The following is a 20682-nucleotide window of genomic DNA, read 5'->3' as shown; positions in this document are numbered from 1 at the left end:
ATTCAATACAACAAATCTATTTCAATGATAGCAGATTCCAAGATAACAAATATATGGTTCAATGCAGAGTGCCTGTTAAAAAAAAACGCAGTGTCCCTGTCTCACTTTTTTTTTTTTTTTTTTTCGATAACGATAGATGTCCTATAATCTAATCTAGCCTAATCTAGAGGAAAGAAATAAGGGGAGATGATCAACTAAAATCAGCCTCATAATGTGGCAAATTTAAGGAAGGCAGGATAGAACCCCGGACCATACCCCTAACCTCCAGCATCATCAAAAAGAGTGATGACTATCGGACCAAATGACCAGTGGCAGAGTACCTGTTTCACTATAGCGCACATTCCAACTTTTTAGGAGTACGTTCCAGTTTAGAAATTAATTAATCTCCCAGCAGCAGTGGTGATCGTGAGGTTTGTGGTTCACCTTCTTTTTCCTTAAAGAGTCTCAGAAAAAAGTTGGAATTTTACAAATTGTTGTACGGTGATTCTTTTTTCAAATAAATAGTATTGTTGTACTTTTCTGCAGGCAAGGTCACTTAAACCAGGAGCCACAGGACAGCTTTTAACAATTCTGTAGAGAAGAAAGCACCACCCTCTACAGACGACGCACCGAAGCAGTCACAGCTGACATTCACCAATCACAAACGAGCTGTCATCAAACTCCGCTGCAGCCATAAACTCCCAATCCTTCTCTATCTTGACTGCTACTTTCCCCCCCTTCAACTTGACAAAACAAACACCCAGAAAAAGGCAAGGTCCCTTTGAAATTCCACAGAAACCAGTCCCTCACATGTAAAATGATCAATGGTATTTGTCTACAAAATTTTTGAAAGGAAGACATGATAAACTAAATTTCGACGTTCAAAAAGAAATGGATTATCAAATGGCACTAACAATAATAGCATCTTTCCATGCAAATTGCCTGCTCTGGAATACTCGCTTCATCTGATAAAGTACCCAATTAGCACACCTACTAGACCAATGAGTAACGCGATGAACAGGGAGACACGACCAACTTGATTCCTGAGAATTTCTTTCCTCGTCTTTTCCTGTCCAATATGAAAACCCACATTACAGCATATCATAAATATAGAAAGTAGTAATTGATATCTCTTCAATGCACCGCATTAAGCTCATACATCGTGACGTATAAAACAATTGGCATATATTGCCTTGAACTATTCCGCTAGTCACCGATACATCATCCACAAGCATGCTACTACTGTTCTTTTATCAAGCAACAATGGAGCAGGATATTCATGTCCTTATAATTAGACAAAGGGAAACAATTGTCACATCAAGTCAAGAACTAAAGATTAACCCTATAATTAGCGGCCAATCATAATATTCTGCTTGTTAAAATGAATAAAGCTCGGTTCTGAGCTTCAAAATTTTGAAAGAAAAGCATATTAGAAAAGATCCGTCATGAAAGCTTTGCCACATTAGGCATATTTAGATTTACAACATAAGCCTCCAATCAAAGCATTTCAATTTTTTAACATAGAACCTGCAGTGATTTATCTGACTTCATTGTTTTCAGTATGAATTTTTAAATATGAACTCTTCTCTCGTGATTCCAAGTGACTTCCCATTTCACCACACCATCTCCCTCTCCTGTAACAAAGAATGTAGGAATGCCCTCCCATTTCATCACATGTAAAAGAGCGAAGCCTTCCACGAAGAGTTAGGGTTCTGTAATTTAGGAAACCTAGATGACAACTTGAGCTGAAGGTGAACAAAAAAGTCCTTAAAAAAAAAAATTATACTCTGGTGAAAAGGTACAGAGTAGTTACAATCATGAGCTTTGGTTTCCCCATATTTATAAAAAAAAAAAAAAAAAAAAAAAATCTTTCTATGAAAAACTATGATGTCATCATCCTGTTAACTGAACACAAGCTCAAATATAGTATTTATCTGATGTTACAATCATGAGCTTTGGTTTCCCCATATTTAAAATAAAAAAAAAAAAATCAAATCAAATCTTTCTGCAAAAAACTATGATGTCATCATCCTGTTAACTGAACACAAGCTCAAACATAGTATTAATTTGACGTTACTGATCTACACATCATGAACCTAACCAATATACCCAATCTTGAAGTCAATTCTCAAACAACTTAGCACAAAAATGGGCATGAACCTACATAATTATGCTCATACTCTGTACTGTTAATAGATTATGAATCGAAAAGGAAAATTAGATAGCCCCATAAAGGTCTGAAAAGGAGGGGGGAAAAAAGAAAAGGGAAACTATCGAAACATGAGTCATCATGTGATATAGCATCAGTTTTAGCAATTCATGATCATTCTCAGCATACCAGCTCAAGATAAAGCTTTTGATTCTGTTGAGTAGCAGAAGTCTTCTCCTCCATCAACTTTGATATCATAGGCCAATCCTGCATTAGAAAAAGTGTTAAGCTAAACAACTATCACCCACAGAAGGGGTTAAGAACATAACACAAATGACTAACAAAGGGCAGATGACAATTGCACATGCTTTAGAAAAACTCAGTCAAGACACTTAATTGATCCAGAACAACAAAATGGCACAAATTAATTGGCATCCCCAGTAGTTCATCATGTCCAGCCTCAGTAAAAGAAAATTTTCAGTTGCTAAAGAATTTCGACAATAAAGCATCTCAAGATACAGAAACCAACTTAAAAAACAATCTACTTTTTTTCGGACACTAAGATGACAGGTATACTCAATCAGAAGTTCTCTTGCCAAAATATTTGATTGCAAACTTATCTCCAAAATAACAAATTTCACAAAAACAAAAGCATAATTAAAATGGATAAATGTAAACCAGACTGAAGCGCCTTAAGATATGTGCGTTCATTTTTCAATCAAAACAAGGTCTGCAAAGATGTTGCCTATGATGTTGGATGCAAAAGAAAGAAACGTCTGTTCACCTCTGAAGAGGATGCTCCGCCTGTTGACTCCTCAAAAGTCCTACTTACCTGGCATATTTGTAGGACAAGGCATGATTAAAAAGTCAATGGAGGCAAGGCAACAAATGTGAAATAATGAACACTTACATGCTCAGAACTTTTAACCTCATCATCAATCATAGATGATATGGGAGAAGAATCTTCTTCAGGTTCTTCAGGGACTGGAGAAGGGGGGTTGGCAGGAATATAAGCAACCCTCAATTTGGACTCCCCAATGACCTTTCCATCTTCCTTCTCGAACTACGGAACAAATTCACAAAAATCAGTTCATTTCAATATATCAACTCATTCATCAAACCCAAAATCAAATGAAAATAGAATAAAATATGATCAAATGGACTCTTTACATAAGTTATCTGCCCTAAAAGAAAGAACCCACCATCTGCTGATTTAACTCCTTTGCACCCTCAGGCATGACAACACTCTGAACTAGAAACTTATCTTTGCACTGCATATCAGGGGGCATCTCTTTATGCGCCTGCATTGTAACTGCACAATCAACAAGAAAACAAGCAATTGGCAATACAAGTTAACCTGTAAGGTACATATTCCCCACCAACTAAGCATTATATGCTGAAAACCAGAATACTTGGTTAATACATATGAAGAACCATAAATGATAAAACCTCTTATCAGGAACTATAACTTCCATGAAATAAACTTTACCGGTGACATTGCTAATGGCACCAGGCCGAATAACACCAGCATTCGGCCGAACACTGTACTTTCTGGGATTGGTTGTTTTAACCTTAAGACAACATCAAAACTAATTAGTCCATAACCCGTATTCAAAACATACGTTGTTTTTTCACAGAATAGGAAGAAGGAAAGGAATCGTTGAAAATCCAACCCTCGTTCCAACACAAAAACGAAGCCCCCTAAACCACAAGGCTATATTCGATTCTCAGATTAACAAGTACCTTGAATGCAATATATTGATCAGTCCTGTTGGTGAGTTGCAAAGAACATGAACTCTGCTTTCTCAATTCAACTTTTTCCGATACATGCCAATAAAATCATCAAGAAGTAACATCAACAAAAACCAGAAAACAAGAACAACCCGTTAGTTGAATCATAACAATCAAGCAACCAGCTAAAACTAAAGCACCAAATGCCTAAAAAATAAATAAAATCAAAACCCAAAAAAAAAAGACAAAAAACAGATACCAGAGAGCAAAGAATCTTAAACAAGAGAAAATTCAAGTAAAAACTTACATGGAAACTTGAGTTCTGTTGGGTGAATGCTAAGAAAATCACCGGGGCCGCTAATTCCCATGGCTTTCTATCAAACACTTGGCAATTGGGAAATGAAGAAAGAAATTCAGGGTTCTTCGAGGGAATTGGATTAAAGAAGACGGCTATGATTTCAGAAATCTGCCGTTTAAAGATTCTTTTTCATTTACCTATTTTTCCCTCAAAGGACCCGATTTTCTTTCTGTTTTTGTTCTTCGCCTTGCAGGATGTGATCAGAAGAGAAGCTCATTGGCTTTTCAAATGGTCAATTGACTATATTGTCCCTCGTTACCTGTCTAAAGACTATATCGTCCTATCCCTCCTTAGTGGATTGTGGATACCACCAGACCAGCCACGCACGGTCTATCCAGCCCGTTAAAGGTAGGGCCTTCATGGGTTGGGTCCAAAATATTAGACTTATTAGAATACTGGTAGATCCCGGTCGGGTCTGGCCCATACAAGGATAGCGTTTTTTTATTACCATTTAATAAATAGATTAATTACGGAATTCCCCCTGCAAAAGACACAGCTTTGTCATTTTGTTCCCCACATTTTGTTATTAGATGGATCCCATTTTTAAATTTACAAAATTACACTCAAACGTACAATTAACTCAACAAACACAAATCTGAAGAAAGGAAGAATGAGCTTAAAAAAAAAATCAATGATGTGCTTGTTATCATGTATTGTCATATTTAGAAAAATCAAGATAAAATATGTGCCCAACAAAATTGATGATTTTGCAAGCAAATATGTGTTGTTGTGCAAATCTTTTACAAATAATATGTACAAATAACTAATCTCATTGAGTTTTTTTTTTTTAATTTGTGCTTTACAAAAAGGGCATGTGGCATGTCGAAATCATTTTTAATGTAGGATTACTTGGTTTGTTTATTATCTTGGGAAAAATTAAAAATTTTTAAGGGGCACATTGATCTAATTGAATAATAAGAAGGGTAAACATAAGGAAATAACATTTTTGATGGGGGATTTGTATAATTATGCTAATTGCTCTTTTTATGCCAGAGTACTTTCCCAAAGTAGTTCAATAATTCATCATTGAGTTATATATACCTTGAATATCAAAAGTAAATTTAAATGTCAACTCTTTATATTTTTCATGATAGGTCGCTAGAAATCAAATTATAGAAAAATTTTTACTTTGTACAACTTTATAAGACATTAGAGAAAAAAAAAAACTGATGCTCTACGGAATATCCAGATAACTACTTTGTGTTATGAAAATCTTGGATTAATTAAAATTAAACATTTGAGGTGGAAACAAATTTGCAAGATAAAAATAACTAGAAGGAGGCATTTGATTCTTCAGTCTTTAACAGAAATTACGATGACAAATCACTTTAGTTATAACTTATTAGGATTTGGTGTATAAGAAACGATTAAAGTGTGAAATTATCTACCAGTAAACAATCAAAATACTAAACAATGCAATTGCTAAAATGTTTGCGAGAATCTGCTTAGAAACAGAATATAAAAATTTCTAAATTGATTAGACTTGATTTGATATGTGTTAAAGATCCTTTTTTTTTTTTTTTTGAAAGAATGTAAAAAAGATATAAAGCAAAGAAAATCAAATTAGCTTTGGGATTTCCAGCGGACATCCACCAAGGCTGCCAAACCAATCATTAAAACTCAACAAAGATTGGGGACCCGAGGCCGGACAGTTAAAATCCATATGCTTGGCCAGGTCTGGTCGAGAAAACACAGGGGGATGTTTGTCGGGAAGCTGGTTCGTTTGGACGGTAGTAGTAAATTATTTGGAAAAAAAAAAATTATGTGAAATATTGTTCAACTTTTTTACAAGGGGGTATGTGTGAGATAAAAAATAATTAAAAATTATATTTATGATATAAGCAAAACAAAACGTGATTTTTTGTTTTTTTGGCAAATCTTGATAACTAAACATACCAAATTGATGTTTGGTAGGATTTGTCTCTCTCGAAATCTTCTCCGTTTTGCTCTTTGGTTACACAGCAGGTAGATTGATTACTTTTATTTCATTTTTTAAGCTCGTGAATTACTATTTGAAACATTTTCTTTTTTCTAAATTTATCCCTAGACTGGGATATAATGTTAGGGATTATCCCTTTATTATCTTTTCTAAACAAGTTTTAAGTCACCAAGGATTTTTACCAACTTTAAAAATAATAAAAAGAACTACCTAAGAACAAAGAGTTCGTCTTATCTTTCAAGGAGTGCGGCGATAAGTAGCTTGTAGTATTACCAAGCAGCGACAGAATTGTATCCTCCCAGGCCTTTAAATATAGGGTTAGTTTTAAATTTAATTAAAATTTTTGTTCGGACTGAACAATGCTGTTTGCTTTCAAGTAGGACTACAAATGAATCAAATCGCTTGCAAGTAACTCAATCCCATACTAGACTCGAGTTTGGTCAACATTGCGTTCGAATTAAGTTCAACCTGACTGATCAAGATGAACTCGAGTCGAGTTCAAGTCTAGAGATATTCGTCTCATTATCTCACGAGCTGACTCGATTTTATATATATATATATATATTATTTTTTATTTTACTAATAAAATTACATATATATATTCCTAATATTTTATTATTTGTTAAGAAAAATTATTATTTTATTTATTTTTAAAAAATAAAATAATTATTTTTTAAGTTCGAGTTTGAGTTTTACATTTTGAGCTTTACATTTTTATTTTAAAAAATAAAATAATATTCAGAGATATTCTTTCTTCTTTTTTTTTAAAAAAAATATTTGTTTGTTTGCAGGTAAGCCTTTGGTTCTTATCTATATAATTAATCATATTGTCTATTAGAAAATTTTCCAGTGGTCCAAATTGAGTTGTTTTTGCCATACGAAGATAATTTTTCATTCATCGACAAGACATGCTGCACTCTGTACCCATCATTCATGCATAAGTTATAATCCTGGACTTAACAAGACATTATTATTATTATTGCTGCTTATGACAAAGCACTAATGAACGTGTATAAAAAAAATAAAACAAAGTAGAAGAAGAGATATAACTTGCACGGATTTGGATTCCTCATCCGAACACGGAGGGTCCTTGACCATTGAAAAGCCTATTCCTGCAGGCTGAAAATACGAGATGATGGATCAGGTACTTCCAATTTCATGTTCCCTGAACATTGATTGAGCTGCAAGCCCTACGCTGTCAATTTTAATTGCTTCTTCAAATTACTGCTGTTGCATGAGCTGGGGTCAGTGGACTGGTCACTGATTCTCATATTTCTTTTACAAATACTACTGATTCTCATATTCGATTCTACTTCTTTTTTTCTTTTTTTTTAAATTTTTTGGTGTACTGCATGATTACATAAGATTCTTGGAAGCAAGTGCTACACTTGATGAGCCAGATAGACATGCTGCCCAAATGGTTGTCAGCATAAAGAAGTAAATGCAGATTTTTCGTTTCCTACAAATTACAATTGATCAGCACATTAATGCCCCTTTAATTTTACACAGTTCACATTATATGGACTTTTCACCTTTTGTTATGAAGTTCTTCTTTATCCGTGAACACCAAAGTTACTGCAGTTTCTTTTTATTTTGATAGTAAAATAAAGTCTAGATGGATCAAGTTTCAATCACCGCTACGGGTGAGGGTATCCCTTTGAAATCATAGGTCACTTGTAGAAGTTCTTACATATCGCCTATCAACACAGGTTTTACATCGATCGATAGCAAAATTCAAATATACGATCTTTTATGAGAAAGTGCTACATCCTTTATCAATTGAGCCAACTTGTGTTTTGACGTATTTTATTATTTTTGGACATCAAGGACTTCCTTCATATATGGAACACTTCCAAGGGCCATGCTAACTCTCCACACAGGGCCTTAAGCTTAATTAGCTAGGAGGTTTAACAAGAAAGGTCTGATTATCAAACTGTAAGAGGAACCCTAGTGCAGACCGGGAGAGGAAGTGGGATGCTTCAATCATGATACAACGTAACGTCAAGACTGCAGATCATTTATTGCATGGCCACAAAAAATCAACCCAAGTCCAGTGCCATCACAAATAAGCCAAAATTTGTATTCAGTCTGCCTGAAATCTGAGTGTACGAGTACATTCCGCACAAATGTAAACATGATGATATGAATCTGAAACATACCAAATTATTGCTGCTCCCACAAGGTCCATCCACTCCATGCAGCAGAGATCTACTCTATGTTTATCTTCCGTGACTTGGTCTTAGTAAACAGCTAGCCAGTGGTCCTGTCTAATACTGAAAAATCGCGACCATATATATACATATGAAATGAAAGGGGAGCTTCCATGCAAATGCTGCAGTGCTTCCTTCCGGAGGACATAAATGCAAAATCAAAATCGTCTTCTTTCTGGCTTCAAACTGTCCTATCCAATCAGTGACTCTGCGGCACTGGGCAGCGAGTACACACAGGTGGCCGCCATAAATGGACCGGGCTAAAAACACAGAACGTACGCTAACCTATTACGTGCCTCATGCCCAATGAAAGTTACGCACTTGTCTTTACCTCAGGTGAGTTAAAACATATTTATGATTGTCACACTTGCTCTTAATAAAATCTGCACATCCCAACATTGAGGAATGAGAAATCAGCAATTGCACTAATTAAAATCAAGAGATAAAGAAGAGAAGGAACTATTTGTTCTTTTCTTCAAGGCTGATCCAGTAGAACTTTCACAAGGGGCACAAGCTTCACAGAAAAGTTTAAATGTACGATAGTTTGCTTAGGATAGATTACTGAATTTTTACTTTGGTTACTTTACTGGGGATCAATTTGCAAATCTCCCTTTTTTATAGTACCTAGGTAAGTAAGTGAATTTATTTGGGTTTCGAAATGATGTCCTTTTTTTTTTTTATTAGAGAATTGATGTCCTTCCACTCTAAATGAAAGGTCACTTTTCATAATAACAGTGGGATATATTTGCTGAAGACGATGCTTCAGGTAGCGTCTAGCTGGAGAGCAATTAAGGAAGTCCGCTGCATTAAAGAAGGCTATGCTCTTGGACTTCCAACTTCCATATCTGCATTGAAGCAGTTACCCCTTTTTTTTTTTTTGGGACTCTGAATTAAGCCCGAGGTTTTTTTTTTTTTTGGGACTCTGAATTAAGCCCGAACTTCAGACCTCACAACCCGGGAGTGGACTCCAGCACCAAAGAGCTCAAACTCATTGCTAATGCTTAATATTTTCTAGGTTAAAATCTTGTTTGGGTTACAGTGTGTTCCCGGAAAAAGCACTTTTAGGATGTTTAGTAATTAATTTTTCATAATTTAAGTAACTCAATTTATTATAACTTAAAAGCATTTTTATTAAAAATACTTGTGTCAAAAAGTACTTGTTGGGATTCAAGTAAGGCCTTAATCTGTCAAACCATATTTTAAAAATTCGAGCAACAAGCAGCCCCCCCCCCCCAACTAGGCCTGTCAACGGGTTGGGTCTAGACCCGGATCCGGTCTTGAAATTATTGCGGGTATGGATATGGATTTAATTCCGTTACCCGGATCCGGATCCGTTTTGTCAAACCAAAAAAACGGATCGGATACGAAATATAGTATTTCGACCCGTATTAGACCCGAATTCAGATATAAATGAATTAATAATTTAAAAAATATATATTTATCAATATAATTTGATTAGGGTGATGTATTTGAGTAAAGTCAATTTGATTTCTTTTCTTATTTGGTTTTTTCTTTGCATTAGTTAGAAATTAGTTTACAAATATATTTTTTCTCATTTTTATTAGAAATTATAAATTTTGCTAAATTTGTTCAGGCAGACCCGACCCGGATCTGAGACCCGCCGGATCTGGATCCGGAACATAGAATAAAAGACCTGCCGGGTAAACGGGTCGGATCCGGGTCTGATATAGTAATTCGGGTCCGGAATAATGAATTTCGCCCCGACCCGACCCGTTGACAGCCCTACCCCCAACACACACACACACACCCAAAAAAAAAAGAAGTGAAGGTTTGATGACAAAAATACATAAGAATTTCCAACGCTTTGAGCAGGATATACACGTTATCTCAACTTTTGCGCTCATTTTTCTTCATAAAAAAAGAATTTAACACGTACAAAGGAAAAGGAGGAATATGAAGTGTATAATTCGATCCAAGTAGATGCAGGCTGTAATTCATTTCCTGTCATAACCTCTCAAATTTTGTCTAATGTCGATACAATTTTCCGTTTTCTTAGTTATTTTGACAAATATTGAAATTAAACCTTGAACTTGGGGACTGATGTGTGCGTATGATTTTGATATCGATGAACACAAGAAAGCAAGATGTAGATTTTTTTACTTTGCCGAAGAGGAGTAGTTAGCCATTAAAAAATATTTGGACAGGAGATTATTTAGAATAATTCTTTAAAATAACAAGGTAACACTTTATTGTGACGTGATACAAGGAAGATAAAATGATATTTAAAATTTTAAAGAAGCAGTTGAAAAATGTACGTATACAGTGCAAGGAAAAAAAAATATTTTGAAAAGCTTGGTATCTAAACACGCCATTAACTAAACTTGTTTCTCTATTCAAGGGGAAAAGTAAAATGTTACTATGATGAAAATGTTTGAAAATCGAGAAAGAGTGAAACATGACTTGGAAAGTCCTCACCTTAGCAGTCGATAGATTTGTGCTTACAGTGGGAAGGGGAAGCCGGACGCTTTCTCAGGTTTCAGACTGCATGTATTGGATAGTCGTGGTGAACTGGTGACAGCCCAACCACCAAAAAATCTGAATGTAAATGCCTGCCGAAACTCTTTGTCCTGAATCCCGAAAGTATGTCAACAGCAGCCTACTTTAACCTGCAAAGATATCATACTGCTTTTGAAATTGGCTAAGACGTCTTAAATTTCCTTAAATGTTACAGGTACTTGTATTCTAATGGAAGTAGCTCAAAAGGTCTGCTGATGAATAGCCATATTCACCAACCCCTTGGCCTTGGATTGGATCCATCCATTTTCCAAGTTTTTCATTCTTATCCACTGTACGGGCTTCACCATATAGCTTTTTTAGATTGTCTTTGAGAAAAAAGATTAAAATCTATTCACCCTCTTGATCCAGGGTAAGATAACCATTAAACTCGGAGAATTGATTACCCTAGAGACATTTGGCAACTAAAACATTCTTTTAGCTTTTGCAGGCTATAGTAATCAACACTTACATCTCCTCTCCTCTTATATGTGAAGGGCATATATATATGTAAAAAACGCATCAGTCTTGCTGGATCGATGTTTTCTCCAAAGAATACGCTATTAAAAAGAAAAAGAAAAAAAAAGGCCATTTACCTCACGATACTGGTTTGCATGTTATCAAGATATCCAATAAGAGTTGTCTTATAAAGTGTTGCACGATGGTGAGGCCGGCCCCTTACTCCATTATTGAGTGTAGAAACCAATAAAAACCTATGGGAATGTGCCTGTGCCTGTGCCTGTGCGTGCGACAGCAAGAACGTGAAAACAGACAACGGATTGCGGCTTCATACCCTCACACTCTTCACAATTTTGATTGTAGAGAGCAATTGATAGTGCAGATGTGTTTGATCTGATGAAATTGGGTTAGATGAGATTGATTGTGGAATTATATTAATTCTTAAAGGGTGCTCAAATTTGCTTTGATTTTGACTTTCTGCGTGTTGTTGTTGTGTTGTTGTATACATTTATTGTATGTATTAGTAGTGTCTTCTTCATGAGTCGTACGTAAAAAAAGAGATGCCATGCAGGAATAGAGGCGTTTTTATCGTGCAATTGCGCAACGGATCTTCTGTCTCACACTCTGTACCATTCTCTGTCCCATTTTTTATTATATTGCTATTTCTCCTTCACAAACATCATGTTTTAATTCCTTTTTATTTCCTTATGATCCAATAACTATTAATTGAGTAAAAAATAAATACAACAGTTTCAAAAAGCTAATATATAATAGAAAATTAAAAAATACAGCAGAAAATTCATAAAAAATCATTTTTTATGCATTTTGATTTTTTGAGTTTGTTAAATTTTGTGTATTACTCAATTAATAGTTATTGGATCATAAGGAAATAAAAAGGAATTAAAACATGATGTTTATGAAGGAAAAATAGCAATATAATAAAAAATGGGACGGAGAGTGGCACAGAGTGTGGGACAGAAGATCCGTTGCGGTGCACCTGCAAAACCACGTTTTACTATAAGTTGTTAACCTAACTTGCTTTAGTACATGCATCACCATGTTGAATTGTTTGTTGTTTCTATTCTACCCTCTTTTTTTTATTCTATGCTTGTGGTAGATCACCTAAGTAAAAAGCTATCCCATGTGGATGCCTGGGAATTTATTTGTTCTCCAAAGGATTTTGCTTTTGTTTTTGGGGTAGAAATTAGTAACATGATGGATGGCATATAAGCAAACATGATGATATACAACATAGATACCGTTGGAATGGATTCATAACAAGCTGATGAGTGCATAGTAAATGTTTGCCATGAATAATTCGCATTGCAGCTTCCAACAAATACTTTAGACAACATCTTGATTCTTGAGTGTAATGTCGTTCCCCAGAATCGCAGTTCTGAGCGTTGTGGTCCTCCCTCCCTTCACATTCAGGCATTCTCTTTCTTGACCAGAATTTCAAGACAGGTACAAAGAAGAGGAAGAAAAGCTTGGAGGCATCAAATCATGGACGAAAAATGCCCGCCCTTCAAGAATTGACTGCCTCAAGGAATCAAAAGCTATAAAATCACGGATTGTTTGAGCTCAGTAAATGCACATTTAACAACTTTGATAGTCCTTAATTTTATGTTAAGTGGGATTCAAGTACGTGCGATCTCGCGGCAGTAGGATTGGATTGGACTGTAAGATGAGATAAATTAGAAATAAAAGATCCTGAATTCAAAACTTCGTACGTGAAGTCTGAACCACCCGGGTTAGTTTTGATTCTCACATAACTAAATACTTGAAGCCTTTAAACATGCAAAATTAGCTTCATTAGTATTGCTGAAATTTGTTTTTGAATTTTGGATATAAAAGTAGAACCAACCAACGTTCAGCAAACACTACATAACAATAATTGAAAGTCAAGACTTTCCCTTCTCAAGAAAATTAATATGATATGAACGAGACGTTGGGGAATGCATGAATAAACCTTTCGCTTTAAATAGTTTTGTCTCTGTTCGGGTCTAGGGAAGGAAAAAAGAAAGAAAAAGAGGAGAAAGAAACAAAAGAGAAGAGAGGTTCTAAATAAGGGGTCGGGGGTGGTTTGCAATTCTAGGATTTCATCAAGAATAAGAAGGATGGTGGGGGTCATACAGCCATAATTCAACTTGTCCCCAATACTATTTTGCAGCTTTTCAGCCTTTCAGATATTAGACCAATCTCACTAGTCCTCCAATATAAAATTCTTGCCAATATTTTAAGCCAAACCGGAAGAAGATCCCAAAACTGAAATATATTTTTAACTGCCATAAATTACACCACCAGGAGACTGATACAAATAAATTACTCTCCCCATCCCACTTTAATAATGTTAATTTTTTTCACACAGTATAAAAAAATTTAATTAATTTTATTAGAAAAATAAATATAATTTTCTATTTTTTAAAAATACCCTTACATTAATATTAGCTTTATAATTAACCACCGTACTTTTACGTTGATTGCAATAATAATATTGATGAAAAGTTACACCATTCAGAATATAATAAAAGTAATTAATGAATATGATAGGTTATATTTATTGATAACAAAATAGTACATTAAATTAGAACATTTTAAAAAAAATTAAAAGTTAACTATATATTATTCATTTGAAAAGTGAACTATAATTTAATTAAAACGGATGAAAAGACTATCAAAGTGATGTCCAAATTATCAAGAGCTGCAACAATTGTTTGACCCTTACTTTAAAAAATTAAACTTAAAAATAAAAAAAAATAAAATTATCAAAGTGGAACGAAAGGCCTAACAGATCATTACTACTGCAAGAACTAGGGATGCCCTTCAATCATATTTACTTGACTTGTAGAAAACACTACTCTAATAATCTGCCTCGGTTCCAAAACTTTCCAGCTTCAGTATTGGAATAACTACTAATTCAACAATTCCTAGTTCCTACCATCAAAAAAATTAGCTGTAAACTTAAGTAGACAAACATCTCTACCAAAAACCCTATTCAGCAGAAACAAAACCAATTCCTAGGCTCTAACTCAACACTTCCCTAATGCTTTCCCTTTATAACTCCAACTTATACCACCCCAAAAAAAAAAATAGCAAAAAATGAACTTATACCTCAGACTTCTGTTTTTTTTTTTTTTTTTAATTTCCTGTAGAACCGACTGACAATTTTTTAGCATCCTAATCAAGTGCAGCAGTTCAGCTGAGTAGATGTTAGCACAACACAAACTGCCATCAAGTAAGCTCCCTTCAAAGAAGAACACAAACTAGTATCAAGAAAATGGCCATTAAGTAAATTCCAACAGCAATTAAACCATGAAGAAGAAGAGAAAGAACAACATTGTAGTAACCATTACTAATGCCCTTCTTTTCTTTTGAATATCGATACTACAACTATAACTAGTGTGACAATTGAACTCAATCTTCTATAATACGAGAGAGGTGGTGGTGATATGTACAAAATTGGGACATGGGAAGGACCATTTTTCAATCCATTTAAGTTACCCTCCAAACTCCAAAGGGACACAAAATACCAAATTACACCCAGTCCCCTTCACCTCAACTCTCTCTCTCTCTCTCTCTCCCCTTGTCAGTATTCCGTACACAAATCAATAAAGTGGAGACCGCTGCGGCGTACCCTTCCTCCGGTTCGATATCTCCAAAACCGGACCACAAACCGGACGAAAGCCAGCAGAAATGGTGCTCCTCTTCTTCCTCACAATTTCTGTCGTGGCAGTACAAGCAAGCGTCCGGCAGCTAGCTCCTCCACCATTTCCAACGCTACCGCTCGATCCAGACTCCGTCCTAATTGAAGCGACCGGTTCAAGAACCGTTTCAGGGGTCATTTGTCCATCGTCGAAACCCGGTTCAGGAAAAGTTATATTCACACATTCGTACACATACTTCGGAAGCTTGCCCCCTGTTCCTAGTATGTACTGTAGCTGCACAAAATCAAGAAAACCCCATTTGAGAAAATCCTGGGTCGCCAAAAAAAATTGGAAAATGAAGAATTATTCGTTGGGCTTATAGTTATAGATTGAAGACTAAGGAACAAAATTGTTCAGTTTTTCAATTCTTTTCTGTTCTTCGGGGATTAGTTTATAGAGAACCTTGCAAGAGAGAGAGCAGAAGATGTAAGGCTCTTGAAGGCCTTTATCACAGATCATGCAGGTGTTGCCGGAGAATCTGGATGGCCTTGTTTGAGGCCTTTGATTCAAGAATACCACCTTTGCACCGTTTGTGATGTAAGACTGCAAAAGAGGGGAACACAAGCAATGCGATGAACAAGACAAAGTTGAAATGTCCTTCTTTATTTGAAATTTGATTTCATTTTTTTGAAATTAGCTTACCTGAACAAGACCACAGTCCATCAATTTCTCAGCATCATCCAGTCTTATCACATCATGGTAAACATACCTTCTTATCTGAAACCAAGACATTAAAATTGAATTGAAGACCAGTTTCCAGAAAAGATGCACACATCACCACATGCATAATTTTGAGCTTTTTTTTTTTTCCTTTTCCCTGAATTTTGATGAATTTCAAAGAATAACAATACCTGTAAGAGGCGGTGAGAGGCGTGAACGCTTAAGCAATGCGGGCAGATGCCTTCACAACAATCCAAACAAAATACGTTCTTTTCATTCTTCTTAGCATCCTCATGAATTATACAGGCGTTGAAGAACTTCTCTCCCAAAAGGGCTATTAGCCACTGAGGAAGTGTTGAAGTTTCCAACTGCACAAACCAAAAACGTTCATCAAGAACAACCAAAACTCCATCAGCTAGTACTATAGTTATCTGCCTTTTAAAAAATAGGAGGACCCAATTTGTATATTCACTTGCAAAGAGAAATTAAGAAAAAAAAAAAAAAAGAAGAAAAAGTAGAGGGACATCACCATCTTGAATTTGAATTTTGGATGCAGATGTATAAGAAAGAAGTCTGTGGGGGTTAAAGGGTTAGAAGAAGAGAGATTGTGGTCGTGAAGAGTTGATGATGACAGAAGGATTCCAGGAAGAAATTGAAGAGAGAATTAAATATATGTAGCTCCGTTTTTCTTTTTTTTTTTATTTTTTTTGGGGATTGGTTTATATAAGTTGAGTTGAAGGGGAGAAAGATATGATATAATGATCAGGGATTCCAGGAAGAGAGAGACAGACAGAAAGAAATAAAAATAGGAATAGCAGTACTAGCAGTCATAATAGCCATGTAGGAGGACTGTGGTGGTGGTGGTGGTGGTAGTAGAATGGTGCAAGAAAAGAGAAACGGCGCCTGCAGAAAAACTGAGAGACTGCCTGGGAATGGGAGGGGGTTAGAGGTTACTGTTACCAATGAAACAGCAACAGCAGCGGAGAGTGGGAGAGCTTATTTGGGATAGGGGATTGGGAGCTGTGTTTGGAGAGTGGCCATTTAGTCTGCCCTCCACATTTAAAGCTTTTTTTCCACAGTGGATGACGACGATATTGGCTATTGGCATTGGTGGCGTGGTGCTGTTTTATGCAGTCTTCATAGTGCATTGTTTTGTGTCTGTACTTCGTACGTACCAGTAGTGCTTATCCCATCAGCATTACTTGGTTGAGTACCCTGCCTGCTGACTGCTTTTAGAAATGTTCATTATAAGTTAAAATTTTGGATTTTGAAATGAACTTTTTCCTAGATAGATGTATAACCTGTTTGTCAAACTAAGTTTTTAGTCAAACTTATCTTTTATAAAATTTCAAATAATTTTAATTATTGTAAAATTTTTAAACGATACATTTTAAAAATTTTTTTCTATAACTTTTATAGCAGATTACAGTAAACTTTGAGATAAATAATCAAAAAATTTATTTATTAAACGGGGCTCACAGAGTCTTAGCCACGACTATATCTGGTGCATCAAAAAGTAAACCAAATTGTTTTGTCCGTTTAGTATAATTCTAGTACGCTGAAGTTATTGTTGTTGGCTTAAAGTTATACACACTATTGAAACAGAGGGAGATTGAAGTTCGATTTTCAAATGGTCTTTTGTTACTCCCTCCGTCCCACTTTGATAGTCCTGATTCTTTTTTTACACAGTTTAATAAAAATTAGTTAATTTTATTGGAACAATCAATTTAGGTAGCTATTTTTTTAAAATATCCTCACATTAATTAGAGTACAACTTTATGGGAACTTGAATTGATGGTAAAAAAAAAAATCAACTCTCATTAAAATGGAGTAGGTTTATAATAACAATAACTTACATTAAATAAGGGTATTTTAAAAAAATTAAAATACAACTACATTTTTCAATTGAAAAGTGAACTATAATTTAGGACAAACGAAAAAGGAAAACGGAACTATCAAAGTGGGACGGAGGGAGTAATTGCTATCTCTTGATGATCTTGAAACCCTATGAACCTTTTTTCAATTCAATTTTTTGTGCTGTGCCTCGTTCGGTTAAAATTGCCTCGGTTACGAATTTAAAGAAATTATTTGCTTAAAGCGCATGTCCCGAGAACACTACAACTTACAGTGTGCCATTTGCTTGGAAAAGAATGGTTGGCGGGCTGGCGAAGCCCCAATTCAGTCTCCTCTCCTCTCCTCTCCTGTGGCAGAGCTAAATGACAAGACCAAAGATGGTGACTTTCTCACATATCGGTGAAAACAGAAAGGGTTAAAAGTTGTGGGCTGGAACTTGGAACTTGGAAGTGGAGGCAAAAAGGATGTCAATATAGTCGTATATATGTTTGTTTATTTATTTTATTACTATTAATAAGTGAAGCAAGAAAATGTTAGAAAGATCCAACTTCTTGGTCAAAATTTCGTCTATCTGACCGACTTATCAGAAATCAGATGATAACTAGAGCATGTGATGCCTTGTTCTTTTTTTTTTTTTGGGAAGGATTTCACAATTAAGGAAGCAAAATATTTCTGCGTGCATGATGATGAGTTTCCAGAAGACCTTAATACAAAGTCAAATTTCCTCCTTATGTTCTTCTACCTTTAGGGTGTTGGTGATGAATTAATTGGATTATATTCACTTTGATAGTTTCATTTCTTTTTTTACATAATTTTAAAAAAATAATTAATTTTATTAGAAAAATAAATTTAAATTATTATTTTTCTAAAATACCCTCATATTAAATATGGTATAACTTTATGTAAACTTGAATTGATGGTAAAAAAAGAATCAACTCTCATTAAATGGGATAGATTTATAGTAACAACTACTTTCATTGAATAAGGGTATTTTAGAAAAATTAAAATATAATTATATTTTTTAATTGAAAAGTGAATTATAATTTGGGATAGATGAAAAAGAAATATAAAATTATCAAAATGGGACTGAGGGAGTACAAAATAAGGAGGCTCGATTTATGCATTAATATTATCGGTTGTGGTGATTGGTGAGCACACAATTTACAAAACCATTTTCCTTGATAGTTTCGAGGTTATTTCGTAGGTATCTCTTAATCTTCTCATCACAGGCGAAAGAACGAGAAAGTAGGAGCAGCGTCAACTATTACGGCTTGGTGCAATTATTACAGCGTTTTTCATATATTAGCACCGGATGCTTATTTTCAGCCATAGATTCTCTGCTAAAAATACACTCTGCTACCTACATATTGGGATTGTCAAAAATAGTAACGATTTTTATATTATTGTTAAGCTTTCTCGAGCAGTTTGATTTTTTTTTTTTTCAAAAAAAAATTACGCTCCGTCGAGCTGCTCTTAAGAGGCACTCATCGTGGATAGGGTGGCCCCGCGCACCGGCTTTAAAAATATATATATATATAATATATATGTATATAATTATATATATAATATATAATTTAATTAGTTACAAATTTATGATAATGAAATTATTAGTTATATGTATTATATAATGTTTATTAGTATATATAATATAATTGATATTATTAATTATACTAATAATTATATATGTGTACTAATACAAATTATTAATTGGTAATACTAAATTTACTAATACATTTATACAAAATTCCTAATTACACTTAATATAATAATATTTTTTTCTTAAAAAAAATACAAGCACAATAATGAATTAGTGATTGTATTTGTGCCAAAAGTGAAAACTTGACTACTTTAGTTATATTTATTTCATCATGCTGCATTGTATTCAAATAATTTTTGTTTGATTGTTTTTATAAGTTTCAATTGTAAAATTACAATGAATAATAATTTGATGATATTTAGTACTTGATTATTTGCTAAAATTTAACCATAATAAAATTATATACCAAATTTTTATTAGTCCCGCGAGAGCACCCGCAAGGAAAGCGAGGCGGGGTGGGACGGGGGCAGAGGGAGTTTGTAGGCAGCGGGGCGGGGGATGGGGAAGGGGTCCCCCGCCTCAATCCTGCCCGTTGCCATCCGTAATTGTGGAATGTGGTATATTTCATCTGCGAGAACTGTGAGGCTTTTGACGCAGAAAGTCCCGTCAAGCTCAACATACTTATCAGTTCCATATTAAAACCCCGTCTAGTTAAATAAATTATAGTAATTATAGCCAATTTTGTTGCCATTGAACAATTGATTCCAATAAAACAATAATTATGTGAGGGGTAGAGATGACAACGGGCAAGTGCACGTCTCACACAGAAGGAGGAATAAGGCGGGTGGCAGCGGAGCAAGTGGAAGTTTTCTTCCCCTGCATTAAATGGGGTAGCGGACGGAGCATACGTCCACCCATATTTTAATATAACATTATACACACACACACACACACACACACAGATATATATATATGTAAGTTTTTATATGATAATATAAAATAAATGCTATGTTATTGTTGTTATATAAATATATTGTATGAAATAAGGAAGATGTTATATTATTATGATAAAATGATAAATTTTTGTACTAAAACTTTAATAAAATGATTATTAGATTTATATAAATTAAACCATGCAAATGTAGATTGGCATTTTGGGAGTGGAAACCAACCCCAATTTTCATAATTACACTCTCCTCCTCTTCTTTTTTTTTAATTTTGTGCAATATCTCCTTCTATTTAAGGGGTAAGAGAAAAAAAAAAAACGTTTTGGCCCAGCTCATCTCAGAATTTAGACCATTCCAATCCGTTTGGATTAGCTGTTTTTGGGTTTGTTTTTCAAAAACACCACTATAGCATTTTGAATCTGAAAAACAAGTCCGTTTGGATTAGTTGTTTTTGGGGTTGTTTTTCAAAAACTATATGAAAAAATGTTACTGTAGATTTTTTTGGATTATTTTTAGAAGTATTTTTGAGTATTTTTAGAATATTATAATTTTTATATTTTTATATACATATACATTTATGCATTTATAATACATTTATATTTACAAATGTATAAATGTATATTATTATAAATGTATAAATT

At 34.5% G+C, this 20682-nt stretch overlaps 2 protein-coding genes across 3 annotated transcripts; both read right to left on the bottom strand.

Annotated features, from left to right (window-relative positions):
- Positions 1–766: 766 nt before the first annotated feature.
- On the bottom strand, positions 767–4427 carry LOC113726808 (vesicle-associated protein 1-3). 2 transcript variants are annotated; one of them, XM_027250685.2, is made up of 8 exons: positions 4167–4424; positions 3872–3942; positions 3618–3699; positions 3331–3440; positions 3039–3191; positions 2913–2960; positions 2318–2395; positions 767–1048 (listed from the first exon to the last, which is right to left on the bottom strand). In XM_027250685.2, the coding sequence occupies exons 1-8, from the start codon at positions 4225–4227 to the stop codon at positions 941–943; spliced, it is 711 nt and encodes a 236-aa protein (XP_027106486.1). In that variant the 5' UTR covers positions 4228–4424; the 3' UTR covers positions 767–940. The 2 variants fall into 2 exon arrangements, with proteins under 2 accessions (XP_027106486.1, XP_071931402.1); XM_072075301.1 differs by lacking the exon at positions 3618–3699 and having other exon boundaries at positions 3331–3429; positions 4167–4427.
- A 10222-nt stretch (positions 4428–14649) lies between these two features.
- LOC113726807 (protein RGF1 INDUCIBLE TRANSCRIPTION FACTOR 1) lies at positions 14650–16773 on the bottom strand. Its single transcript, XM_027250684.2, has 5 exons — positions 16233–16773; positions 15895–16071; positions 15686–15760; positions 15446–15586; positions 14650–15277 (listed from the first exon to the last, which is right to left on the bottom strand). Exons 1-5 carry the CDS (start codon positions 16233–16235, stop codon positions 14945–14947), a joined length of 729 nt encoding a protein of 242 aa, XP_027106485.1. The 5' UTR covers positions 16236–16773; the 3' UTR covers positions 14650–14944.
- Between the last annotated feature and the right edge of the window lie 3909 nt (positions 16774–20682).

The sequence above is a fragment of the Coffea arabica genome, chromosome 2c, assembly GCF_036785885.1.
Source record: "Coffea arabica cultivar ET-39 chromosome 2c, Coffea Arabica ET-39 HiFi, whole genome shotgun sequence".
NCBI lineage: Eukaryota > Viridiplantae > Streptophyta > Magnoliopsida > Gentianales > Rubiaceae > Coffea > Coffea arabica.
Note: the sequence above shows the minus strand (reverse complement) of the source record. Positions and strands in the feature narration are given on the sequence as shown.

Coding starts and splice junctions, on each gene's coding strand:
- LOC113726808 (XM_027250685.2), bottom strand. CDS start 4,227: ATGGGAATTAGCGGCCCCGGTGATTTTCTTAGCATTCACCCAACAGAA. Junction 3,943..4,166: donor AACAGAACTCAAGTTTCCAT/GTAAGTTTTTAC, acceptor TATCGGAAAAAG/TTGAATTGAGAAAGCAGAGT. Junction 3,192..3,330: donor AGGAGTTAAATCAGCAGATG/GTGGGTTCTTTC, acceptor TTTGTTCCGTAG/TTCGAGAAGGAAGATGGAAA.
- LOC113726807 (XM_027250684.2), bottom strand. Junction 15,761..15,894: donor CCTCTCACCGCCTCTTACAG/GTATTGTTATTC, acceptor TCTTGGTTTCAG/ATAAGAAGGTATGTTTACCA. Junction 15,278..15,445: donor TCTGCTCTCTCTCTTGCAAG/GTTCTCTATAAA, acceptor GATTTTGTGCAG/CTACAGTACATACTAGGAAC.